At 38.9% G+C, this 13054-nt stretch overlaps 1 protein-coding gene across 1 annotated transcript in view; it reads left to right on the top strand.

The window, feature by feature from the left end:
• The window catches only part of ptprfa (protein tyrosine phosphatase receptor type Fa), a 163656-nt gene extending 150678 nt beyond the window's left edge, over positions 1-12978 (top strand). Inside the window, exons 30-34 of the mRNA XM_081606667.1 lie at positions 469-595; positions 833-958; positions 1636-1790; positions 4105-4240; positions 6404-12978. Coding sequence (XP_081462793.1) covers positions 469-595; positions 833-958; positions 1636-1790; positions 4105-4240; positions 6404-6484 — 625 coding nt within the window. The 3' untranslated portion in view covers positions 6485-12978. The remainder of the gene's footprint in view (positions 1-468; positions 596-832; positions 959-1635; positions 1791-4104; positions 4241-6403) is intronic.
• Positions 12979-13054: the final 76 nt, after the last annotated feature.

The raw sequence follows: 13054 nt of genomic DNA, 5'->3' as shown, positions 1-13054 counted from the left end.
AAACAAGTTGTAATGAAGGCATGGATGAGTCCTTCAAAGTCCTTAAAACAAAAATAAGATGTAACTTTTGCTAAAATCTGCAGGTGATAAAAACATTAACGACAGAGCTAATTTCTTTATCTAGCTTTAAAGAGCTATCAAAAGTAAAACCAAGATTAACAGCAGAGGTCTGACAAAACCGAGCTAAAGAACCAAGAATCAGATCTGGTCTGAAGTCTGTGACCAAATAATATTACTATAATATTAATAAAACAGACTTAGTCCTTTCAGTCATTCAGTCACCTACAGGTTGAACTGACGGGAACAGTAACAAACGAACTGCATAAAGGTACATCCAGAATAAAGCAAATGTAAAAATACAATTTAAACTGGTTTGTTTGCTGTATAGATCACATTGGTGGTGCAGCTGATCCCAGTTAGAACCAACCAAAGAAAAATAAAATCTCTCTGTTTTTTAAATCTGTGCAGGCACCAAAGAGCATACATTGCTGCTCAGGGACCACTGGCACAAACAACTGAAAACTTTTGGAGAATGTTGTGGGAACACAACTCCACAATTGTAATCATGTTAACCAAACTGCGCGAGATGGGACAGGTAAATCACAACAATCATGTCCATAAGGTAGAAGGGAGAAACATTGTACACTTGCATGATTAAAAAGTGACAAAAGGTCTAGATCTACAAATACAACACTTTCAAGGTGCTAATTCAGGGTAAAATCATCAGTAGTATCTTGTGAAAACAAAATGGCCACATTAACTTCTGTAATGCAAGGGTTTCTTACTCCTCTCATTATTACTAATTTCTGTATTCTTCCTTTTGATTGTGTAGGAAAAGTGCTATCAGTACTGGCCAGTGGTGCGTTCTACTCGATACCAGTACTTGGTTGTTGATCCAGTGGCTGAGTACAACATGCCTCAGTACATACTGAGAGAGTTTAAAGTCACAGACGCCAGAGTAAGCCCTCACCGATATATATTTTTTCTTTGATGAAGCAACAGTGAAGTCACAGAAATCAGAACCGTGTAGTTTGGTTTATAATTCAGTAGTAAGCTAATTTCCGAAGTATAGTTTGACCAATATCCAATTTATTTCTTTGCATTTTGTAGCATTTGTTTAAAATTCACCCAATAATTTTTAAGTGTTTTACATTCTTAAGAATGTACAAATGTAGCACATTTGTTTCAACTATGTTTTTAACACAAACATAGCAATTCCCTGTGTTTAGGAACTGCGGAATGCTTAATGTTGATTTTATGGTTAACTCTAAAGCAATTTTCTAATATGATAGTCAGTGTTGATATTATCATGCATTTTTTTCAGTACAGATCTTATTAAATATTAATTCTAAATAAGTGGTCCTAAAACTGATTTTTGTAGCACTCCTAATGTAGCTTTTTCAAAATATCTGTGTGAGATATCTCACACATTTGTGTTTATCATTTAAGAAAGATTTATTCCGCTTTTTTATCCTCATAAAACATCATTCTGTAATTTGAAAACTGTTCGATATTTAGGAATGTTCCACGACCAATGACAGTGATGAATATATGAAGTTAACACTAACAGTGCTAATGTCACTTAAAGTACAGCTGTTTTCTGTATGCATTTTCATTTTCTTGTGCCTCCATTAGGATGGTCAGTCAAGGACCATCAGGCAGTTTCAATACACTCACTGGCCAGAGCAAGGAGTGCCCAAAACTGGAGAAGACTTCATCAACTTTATTGGTCAAGTCCATAAAACTAAAGAACAGTTTGGACAGGATGGACCGATCACTGTACATTGCAGGTAAAGTGTAAAATGTGTTCTTTGTTGTTCTTATAGTTGAAAACATAACGGTGTAATGCCATAAAGTGATGGTGCACTGGAATTGACATGACACCGGCTCTGGGTTCAGAACCGGTGTCACTGTCACTGTTCCCTTGCGGAAGTAGAGCTGTCTTCCAACAAGCAAGCTGTCATTATGGCAAATGTTAAAATGATTCAGAAGAGGAATAATCAAACAAACTTTTTGACTCGTTTATTTCCTCCCCTGCCCGGATTCATTGAAGTCGTCATTGTATCAGCTGAACCATAAAAAACGGGACAACACGTTTCTCCACGTCCAAAAGCATAAAATTTTATTAAACAAACAACTAATGACACGGACAAAACTCAAATAAAATCACAAACCAGCAATATTTACCTCACAGACAGACATCCGCACACCACGACAAAATATTACAAAGAAACATCTCACCGCTACGGATGTTTCTTCGGAGACCAGGTCACAAAGGAACCTCATGGCGATCTGAAGTTTTTGTTCCGGGTCCCACACTTTAAACGGGAGGGCGTGTTTTCCCTTCGACGCTGTATTGAACTTAGGGGGAGTGTGCTTTAGCGAGTTTTCATTTTAAGAACAAATGAAAACAAAAGAAGTATTATTTTTCATTAAAATAAAGACAGATGTTTTTTATGCCCTGTCTAGAATTTTATCAAGTGATCAAACTCATACACAAGGAAACAAGCGGCGTTCTTAATTAAAGAGAACTACCCTTTTTAAGTTATTTTAATTCAATTTAGTGTATGTTTCACTAGAAATATCCTAGATAAATGATTACTCCAATTGAACCATGAATATAATTTGAAGTGAATTTCCTTATTTGAAACACCATTAATTTTAACTAATTATTGAAGATATGGTTAAGTTTTACAACTAGCTTATTTTAAATATATTTTCTTAACACAAACCAACAATCAATCAATCAAATTTTATTTGTATAGCACATTTCAGCAGCAAGGCATTTCAAAGTGTTTTACATCATTAAACACATAAACACAGAGTCATGCAACATTGAATCAACAATCAAAAACATTAAATTTCCCACAGAGTCGAAGTTCTGCCCTTCAAATCGGCAGAAAAAAAAACAGCGGGGGAGTGGGGACTCCAACCCGCACCCTACCCTACATCATTACAGCTTAAGGGCAAGGAAGAAAAGTAGATTTGATTAAATGTTTCTGCTGTGTTTTCTGTGAAAGAACATTTTGTGACAGTAGCTGTTTGTCCAAGTGGGTTATCGGATAAAGAACTTTCACAGATAACAGGAAGTGATCCGACAGGGCAACATCAGTTACAGACACATTGGAAATATTCACACCCTTACTGATAACCAGGTCTAGTGTGTGACCTCAAGTGTTAAGAAGCAATAAGATTTTCTGTAATGTTGCAATTCTGGTGTGCGTATATATGATCCTATGTCTGTGAAATGTTTGTTATCTTGTGGGTGTGTCCTTTTAGCAGCCATTTTGGCACCCTGATAAGGAGCAGCCCCGCCTCAAACCCAGCTCCTATAAAAGAGCTGGGTTTGAGGCGGGCCTGCTCCTGAGCTGGCTGGAGTTTGATTGGCTGGGGGTAAATTGAGAAGGTGGGGATAACCAGTATATAGGTTGACTGCTGGCTGTAGCAGAGACTGTCTGATGGGAAAACTGTCATTTTGAACTGTGCTATGATGCTGGAGGCCTGCCTAACAAACCAGCTTTGATTATTGTACAGCCAAGTTTGCTGATTTTTCCCCCTTCCTCACCACAGCTCTCAGTGTAACATCGAGTATGTGATGCTTATTTGACATGTTGTGTTAGACCAAAATTCTCTAATATATTAAAGAGCTTTTTTTGCCCTTTTGTCTTGGGGTTTGTCAACATGATTGTTGACAAGCCCCAACATAACCAACATTATAACACAAAGCTTCAAGTCTTCATCAGATACCATATTCTACGCAACCCACACAGCACATACAAACCAAAAGGTGGCGCCCTGGAGCACACCCAAGCACCATACACCTACCATAAAACATAGTCCCTGTTGCCCAAGGTGGTTCTTGATCTCAAGTGAGAGTGCATATCCTTTGAGGTACCTAAAGGGGCTGAGAACCATTTGTGGGAGCCCACAGCCTCAAAGAGTGAATCACCAACCTAAGTTCTGATTTTTTTTTTTCTTGACTTGCTCAATACCAACATATTTGTTGGCTTTCGATAATGTTTCACAAGCAACATTTACCAGGTGGGTGTATCCTCACTATTGCCACTGTGATGATCTTAGTAATATGTAATGTATGTCCATCAGCGCTGGGGTCGGACGGACTGGAGTATTCATCACTTTGAGTATCGTGTTGGAGAGGATGAGGTACGAAGGCGTGGTTGACATCTTTCAGACAGTCAAGATTCTCCAAACTCAAAGGCCAGCCATGGTTCAGACAGAGGTATTGCTTTGTTAATGTCCTGGTGCCATTACCAATTACATGTCAACAATAGTACATATGTTGTGTTATTATCATTTATAAGGAAACTAAGATAACTTCCATTACTTGAAAGGTAATGGAATGTGGGGCAAAATACAGCACATCTGGAAAGCATTCACAGCATTTCAATTTTTTCATGTTGCAGTTTGAAACATGAATAATTTAATACAACTTATCCCAAATTGTATTAAATAATATTTCCTCAAAATTTTACACAGATATAGTAATCATCAGAGTAATGTAGGAAAAAATGCTATTTTTGCAAATTTATTGAAAAAGAAACAAGAAATCACATTTATGTAAGTATTCACACACTTTGATCCACATTTGGCAGCAATTCCAGCTTGAAATCTTTTTGAATATAATGCCACAAGCTTAGCTCACCTATATAGTGTGACCCATTTTTCTGTTCAGTTCTTCTCTAGAGCCATCAGATTGGATGGAGACATCTGTCAGTCATTTTCAGTATTAAAGTATTAAAAACTTTAATACTTCTTTAAAGTATTGGATAATTCTTTATTTTTGGTAATTAATTCGATTACGTTAATTTGTGGTACTGTTGGTCCGTCTATAAATAGAGTGCCAAACATTAAATTGTACTATTGTGCTGCGCAGCTTTGTGCTGCTTCCTGTTAATTTTCAACCAGTGACATACCTTGTTGGGTACAAATAGAAAACAACTCGGTAACATTACCTTTGACATCCTATTTTTACTCAGCTGAACTTAAACATCTATTAAAAAACACCAAAAATCCTTTTCTCAAAAACACAATATCAGTTTGGCACCACTCCCATAAGGGTTTAGATAAGATGTCCTAAATCTCATGTCTGTCACCTATTTGGGGAAACAATAGATTCAAACCAGGAAGAGCAGACAGGATGAATATGGATGAATAAAGGCTTAAATAAAATAGGGGACCTTTGTAGTTAAAGGAGTTTTGATGTCCTTTGAACAACTGGTAAATAAGTACAGCCTGCCCCAAAAGCATTTTTTAAAGTATTTACAGATTAGACGTTTTGTGTGGGCTGCACAGTGGCGCAGTTGGTAGAGCTGTTGCCTTGCAGCAAGAAGGTTCTGGGTTCGATTCCCGGCCCTGGTCTTTCTGCATGGAGTTTGCATGTTCTCCCTGTGCATGCGTGGGTTTTCTCCGGGTACTCCGGTTTCCTCCCACAGTCCAAAAAACATGACTGTCAGGTTAATTGGTCTGTCTAAATTGCCCCTAGGTGTGAGTGTGTGTCCTGTGTATCTCTGTGTTGCGGCAGTCTGGCGACCTGTCCAGGGTGACCCCACCTATCGCCCGGCAGGTTAGCTGGAGATGGGCACCAGCAACCCTCCCGACCCCACTGAGGGACAAGGGTGAAAGAAAATGGATGGATGGATGGAAGTTTTGTGTTTGCCTCACTACTTCTGAACCTCCACTCTCTACCATAGAGAATATAGCCATTCACCATAATCAGAGTAGAGGCCTACTTTCCAAATATAATATTTTACTTTTAGGTTCAAAAGAAAATAGTCTCGCATATTTACAAGCTTGGAAAACTGATCTGCAAACAGAAATCCCTGAGGATGAATGGAATAACTCATGTCTATTTGCACAAATGCAAACTATTAACACAAGGTTTAGACCAGTGGTCCCCAAGCTGGAATTAAAATAGTAGAGAAGCTGGTCCTCGACCAGCCCCAAGCAAAGTGTCTTAATCCTTGGTTTGCTTCCATGACCATAAGATTATGAGTAAACTGATATAAACCTGCTTATTAACCATCTTACAAGTTTGGGAAAATTGAAATATGTTCTATGGATATCTGTTATCCTGGATATCCCGGAGGAGCTGGAAGAAGTTGCTGGGGAGAGGGAAGTCTGGGCTTCCCTTCTGAAGCTGCTGCCCCCGCGACCCGACCCCGGATAATCGGAAGAAAATGGATGGATGGATGGATATCTGTTGTAAAATCGATTTTATTTTTTACAAGCACAGTTGCTCGGTTTCTATTTAGCTCACCTAAAATACTTCAAAATGTTCTGCATCTCTGTGTATATATTTCAATGCCAGTGAATTAATTTTACCCTTTATGTATTGCCCTAGTAATTTCTTTGCTTTTGTTGATCTCTTCATTTTTGTCTGTAGGAGCAGTACCACATGTGCTACAGGGCAGCTTTGGAGTACCTGGGAAGTTTTGATGTCTACGCAATGCAACCTCTCCTTTAAACGCACTCAAGGCAAATAAAGCCAAATTATGTATTTTTGCTTAATAAGGAGTAAGTGAGGGGCCAGTGAGGAGATGACCACTGCAGGAAAACAAGACAATTACTTGTATGTGGACTGGTGGTAGAAATTACACCAATACCTTCCCAAAGACAATCCTGAATCCTCATTTACTCTTCCTACATATACAGAATATATATTTGTTTACAATCATTATTAACCTTCCTGAGATAAAACCTAAAGAAACCCTAAAAGAAACAGTGGATATAGTGCTTGTTTATTTTTAATTGTGCAAGACAAATTACTGGATAAAAGAATGAGACGTTAGTTATTTTGAGGTATGTTGGGATGCATTCAGACCCAGATAGTCAGATAGTCCGGTAGACTAGGTTCGATTGGGGACTAAAATTGCAACATTTATTAAATTTTCAGTACTCTAGTTTGCATTCACTGTATCAAATGACTAAAATTAACTGAAAAAAATATTCCCCCATCACCTGTGGTGGCACTGCACCAAGATCTACTGAAGAAATCGACACAAAACCTCTGAAGAAAATTAGCACAATTTCCTTCTTCACAAAAAGTAAACAAAAACGGAGCAGTGTCAGATTTTAGCAGTTGTAGGATTTCTTTATTCATATACATTACTGGTTTGGACATCACCTGTTAGCCGCTAACGCCAGCGATGCTCCTGCGGGTGCCATTACTACGTGGTGAGTCTGTCCACTAAACCAGGCTGTTCCAATGCAGGATGAGCAAGAATCTGTTGCAAAAATGATCGCAATGCCCTTATTTCTTACCCGATTTCTCTAAACATGGCTTAAATTAAAGCTACAGAAATTCCTGATGTTTGTTAGTATCTTCCCTTGATATAAATCTCTAAACCAGGGGTGTCCAAAGTGGGTCCTCGAGGGCCGGCATCCTGCATGTTTTAGTTCTCTCCCTAGTTTAACGCACCTGGATCACATGATGGCTCATTAGAGGCCTAAGAGGAACATTGATAAGCTGAAGAAGTTGTTACTATCACCAGGGAGATATCTAAAATGTGCAGGATGCCGGCCTTTGAGGACCCACTTTGGACACCCCTGCTCTTAACAGTTTGGTTTCTATCAAGATGCAAGAGAGGATTAAGCAAATTGCTCTTTTATATTGGTGAATAATTACATAATTGCTGCTGTTAATTTTATTAGTTTGTCAAAATGTAATAAACCATGACTCATGTACTTTATATATGGGACAAATGAAATATGATTATTTCATCATATTATTTAATCATCATATGATTTATGATGATTAGATGTGCAAACAAATGAGTTTAGTTCAGCTTTTGTTATTTATTAAAGGTTTTAAAATTACAGCAGCTGCAGAGTGCCACAGCAATTGGGATTTAAACTGATAAACAGTAAAACAACTTTAAACTATTTATATTCTGCTTTTCGGGGGCTGAACAGTGGTGCAGTTGGTAGAGCTGTTGCCTTGCAGCAAGAAGGTTCTGGGTTCAATTCTCAGCCCGGGGTCTTTCTGCATGGAGTTTCCATGTTCTCCCTGTGCATGGTGGGTTTTCTCCGGGTACTCCGGTTTCCTCCCACAGTCCAAAAACATGACTGTCAGGTTAATTGATTTCTCTAAATTCTCCCTAGGTGTGAGTGTGTGTGTGCATGGTTGTTTGTCCTGTCTGTCTCTGTGTTGCCCTGCGACAGACTGGCGACCTGTCCAGGGTGACCCCACCTCTCCCCTGGAACGTTAGCTGGAGATGGGCACCAGCAACCCACCTGACCACACTAAGGGACAAGGGTGTACTGAAAATGGATGGATGGATATTCTGCTTTTCCTTGCTTTCTGTGTCAGCACGCAGACCTGTTGCTACGACAACTGACACAACATCTTCATTAACCCGCAGAGCAAAAAGTAATATATTACCCTGAATGTCCTGCACTCTCACTAACTTCCTGCTTTTGGAACGGCCAAGTTTCATTCAGACAGGTTTTCTACCGTTTTAGAGTTCATTTCAACCGGCCCAAGACCTAGGTTTTTAGGTGGATCAGAGTTTGCTTTTTAAGTCTGTTTTGGAATTCAAATTTGCATTCTGATCTCCCCGCAAAAATCGGACTTTCTAGACAAACGGATTAGAGTCTGATTCAGGACTCTAATCCTGGGTTAGTCTGAATGCACCCTTAGAGTTGGTTTAACCAACAATTTCTTTTCTCTCCTACATTGTTAATGGGTGGTGTATGGATAGTGTCAACCAAAAGCTACAATATAACTGAGCAAGGTCTTTTGTCTATCTGGATTTAGGAATTATTTCAGACATGAAAATTGATGTTAATATTTTGTGGCATTTTTTTGGAATGATGAGATTCAGTCAAACATGGGTCCTCAAAATACAGATAAGTCATTAAAAACAACTACATACTTTTGTACACCAGATCTGTGAAGTAGAGAAATTGTTCCACAAAATGGCACATACTAATTGTACTGAATCAAGACAGAGCAGCACTTGTTCCATGAATAAGTATTTGTTCATGGAACAAGTTGCTAAACAAATCCTTGTTTAGCAATGCAATGGCAACAAATGGAAGGACTGAAGTCTTACAGCCATCCCTGCAAACTCATTTTATTTATCCTATGTATATTGCTTGTAGTAAAGGTAATTTTATTTATATAGCACATTTTCAGCGACAAGGCAATACAAAGTGCTTTACCGGAATTAAAAGGAAATACAAACAAAATAAACCAAATGAAAGAGCAAAATAAGAAAAATAATCTAATTTTATCTAATGTTGATCCAAGTATCTAAACTAGGTGCTCCTGTTCAGTGTTGCTAAGTATCCTCTGGTCTAATTCCATTTCTGGGTTGGAAGAACAGGAGTCTAAAAAGTAGTCTAGATCCAAAAGTTTCCTCTGTGCTTCTGGTCTCTGTATCTAAATAGTGAGTACTCTCCAGTTTCTGACAAAATAAGCTAAAGTGTAACTAATCTAATTCCTTTTCTGGGTTAAAAGTGAGTACTCCATAGTTTATAACCAGTAGATGTATAAAAAGGAACTAAGTAGTGACTGCTCATGTATTTCTGGATTCTAAGTTCATTGTAATTCTAATACTAATTCCTTTTCTGATCTGTAGCAGTACGAGTCTCTCTGCATAAAATTTATCTAAGAAGTATAATGTTGATATAAGTCATGCGTACTCCACATTTTCTAATAAACTAAAATTATCTAAAACAATCCTTTTCTGGGTTAAAAGTGAGTTCTCCACAGTTTCTAACAAAGTTAAATAAAAAATAAATAAAAAAGAGGAAAGTACACATTAGGGGAAATGGCAACATTCAGACAAATCAAAGACATGAGTGTAGGCGATGACAACACAGGGCCACGAAACCACATTGCTCAGCCTCCCAGCAGAAGTCCAATAAAGGTGTTATCAAGGCCTTGGGAGCGCTCAGCTCCACAGCTGCATGGATAACAGGAGGGGATGAGGTGGGAAGGAGCATTATGTTTACATATCTTTGAAGAGATTGGAAATATGCAGCCCTTCCAAGGCAACATGGAGAAAGCCAATTCAGAAACAGAATGTCTTAGGTCGGGTAGATTATAAATTTTGATCTTCCCTAAAGTCTCTCCGATACATCTCAGTTCTCAGTTATCCAAATTAGTTCATTAGGGTAACCCTAACCGAAACTAGCAACTCCTCCAAAATTGATTCCATTCTGCTAGTGAGTTTTAGGGTGCGTTCACACTGCAGCCTGAAGTGACCCAATTCCGATTTTTTTGACATAATGCGATCTGTATCCGATCTTTTCATGGCAGTGTGAACAGCACAGGTCGGATTCTTTTTCGAATGTGACCCATATCCGATACATATCCGATTCAAATGCGACCATAACGTCCTGGCCGCATTCATCCGAACTGAACGTCACTGATTCTCAACAAATCTCACTATTCTGCGTCCTGAGACGCGCAAGTGGGAAGAAAACAACAACCATGATGGACTATATAATGATTAAGTTGTTAATATGCTGCTCCGGCCGGATAACAACTTCAAATGTGCAAGCTAAGCTCCACCGTTAGCCTCCATGTTTACTTCCACAAACACTGAGCACTTCTTTTTATGGCGGTTGGCAGAACACTGAGAACGCTGACGCTTTTGCGCCCTCTACTGCGCATGCGGGACACTTTCAGGTCGTTTGCCCGTTTACACTGCAGAACACATACAGGTCGTATTTACTGGCAGTGTGAACGGCCTGGCAAAAAAAATCGGAATTGAGTCACTTCAGGCTGCAGTGTGAACGCACCCTTAGAGTCCTCAGCTGGGCTGCGAGTCTCAGCAAGACTCACATCCAATGTGTGTCTCTGTCCACACCAACGCTAGTTCGGCCAAGTCCATCACAAATTTGTCGATAAACCAGACATCCACAAACTCCAAACAGCAGAAATCCTGTTATGAATAAATCCAGGGTTTATCTTGCTGGATACTAAAACTAAAATAATCTAAAACAATTTTGAAACGACAACTATTTTGAAATGAGTTTAAATGTTAGTTTTTTCTGTATGATAATTGTTAAGAGGATTCAAGTGTAGAAAGGGCAGTACTATTTTTAAATGTCCATACAACTAAACCTATTCATAACATCCAAATCTGTAGTATCTTGTATCACATTCTCCTTAACAAAGCTTTAATATCAGACTTTGAATATATATTACTGTAAATACTGGACTACAGAGTGCATCCGGACTACAGAGCGCACCTGATTATAAGCCGCACACTCTAATTTTAGAAAGAAAATCAATTTTGTACTTGTATAGGGCGCACCGTGCTATAAACTGCAGATATCTCTGCCGCTCTAGGTTTTCCACAACGACACAGCACTCAGCAGAGGGGGGCGGACACCAAAAATTTGAGTCATAACAGGTCAATTGAATATCACATTTATTACGGTTGAAAAAGAAAAAGTTGCCAGTTTCAGATTTAACTGAACTCAATACGGTAGTTTCCGAACGGTAACTGTAACAGTCAAGAGTGCTGATCCTTCATGTCTGCTTCTAGCATGTGCTAAATGAAAATGGGCGTTTTCTTCTTCTTCTGTTTCTTCTTTAGATTTCAATGGCAGCTTGCATCCATTATTGTTGCACTACTGCCATCTATTGGATCCTAATATCTATGCTTCAAATTCTCATAATGATCCCAGTATTATTTAGAAAATGAAAAATCTTCTTTTTCCCCCCTCAATGCTATTTAACTGATCAACAACATTCTCAAATTTGACTTCCAATGATTTACGTCATGCTAAAGAGCCCCCTGGTGGTTGAAGAAAAATCCACATATAAGCTGCACCAGACTATAAACCGCAGAGTTCAAAGCTTAGGAAAAAAGTAGTGGCTTATAGTCCGGAAAATACGGTAGATAGATTTGATAGACTTGATTTGTTGTCATTGTACAGTAAACTGAAATTAATAGTACAGCTGTTCTGCATTTATAAAAGGTCAAAACAGATACAACTGGTGGAGAAAAAAAGACAGAATAGACGGCAACCAGGAGGCAGGGTCAGGACCAGGCAGGGTTCAGCAACAGGAGGGCACAATCTTCAGAGCAGAGGGAAAAGGCAAAATCAGTGGTCAAAAAACAGGCAGGATCAGAAAACCAGTAGACTACTTGGAACATGGACAAGGCTTGAAAGCTGTGACAGTGGCAACAGACGATCTCGCACTGAGCTGGTGACGAGCAGCTGTTTAAATAGGGAGCAGCACAGAGCAGGTGAGGGTAATGAGTAATCAGCCCACTGAAGGTGGAGCTGAAGGGCTGAAATCATGACATTAACCCTCGAGTTAAAGACTACTCACTGACTGTACTAATGTAAATTACATTAGTCTGAGACTGTAGGCTCATGTCGCCTATCAGAAACTGCCACTGACCCCATCAGACGTAAAACTGAGAAGGTTTCCTTTTTCTGTCTGGTTTTTGACCCCATGCAATCTGTTCAGGAGATGTTAGGCATCTCCTGAGAGAGGAGATGCCTAACATCTGCTCTGTCAAGCAGAGAAGATGTAGTACAGATTAGACAGCACTTCAGATTGCTGTCTAATCTGAATGTGAAACAGCAAATAAGGTTCAACAATCGGAACCTTATTTAGTTCCGATTGTTGAACCGGAACCAACAATCGGAACTAGACCCTCCTTGGGTCACTAGACCCTCCTTGGGTCATTAGACCCAAGGAGGGTCTAGTGACCTCCTTGGGTAGGTCACTAGAGAACATACCCAAGGAGAGCCCAGTAATGGTTGATCAAGCCATGCTGTGTGTCCGAAATAAAAAATAATCCGTTTCATTGTCGTTTCTCATTGCTGAGAAATTAAAAATATTTTTATGAAAAGTAGTTACGAATCATGTTTGAAATTAATGAAATGTTGTATTTCAATGTATAACCTAACAAATGCATAATTATGTCTAATATTTATATTTAAAATATTAAACCAGTCAATAAACTTTAAGATTCAAGACCAGCATACGTTTCTTCAGTGTCCATTTTATGCTTCTCTCAGAAATATTTAACTTTTTATATCTCTCTCATTTAGACAGGCT

This window comes from Poecilia reticulata, chromosome 4, assembly GCF_904066995.2.
Source record: "Poecilia reticulata chromosome 4, P_reticulata-male-v2, whole genome shotgun sequence".
NCBI classification, from domain to species: domain Eukaryota; kingdom Metazoa; phylum Chordata; class Actinopteri; order Cyprinodontiformes; family Poeciliidae; genus Poecilia; species Poecilia reticulata.
The sequence above is the reverse complement of the archived record's forward strand: the minus strand, read 5'-3'. Positions and strand labels throughout refer to the sequence as shown.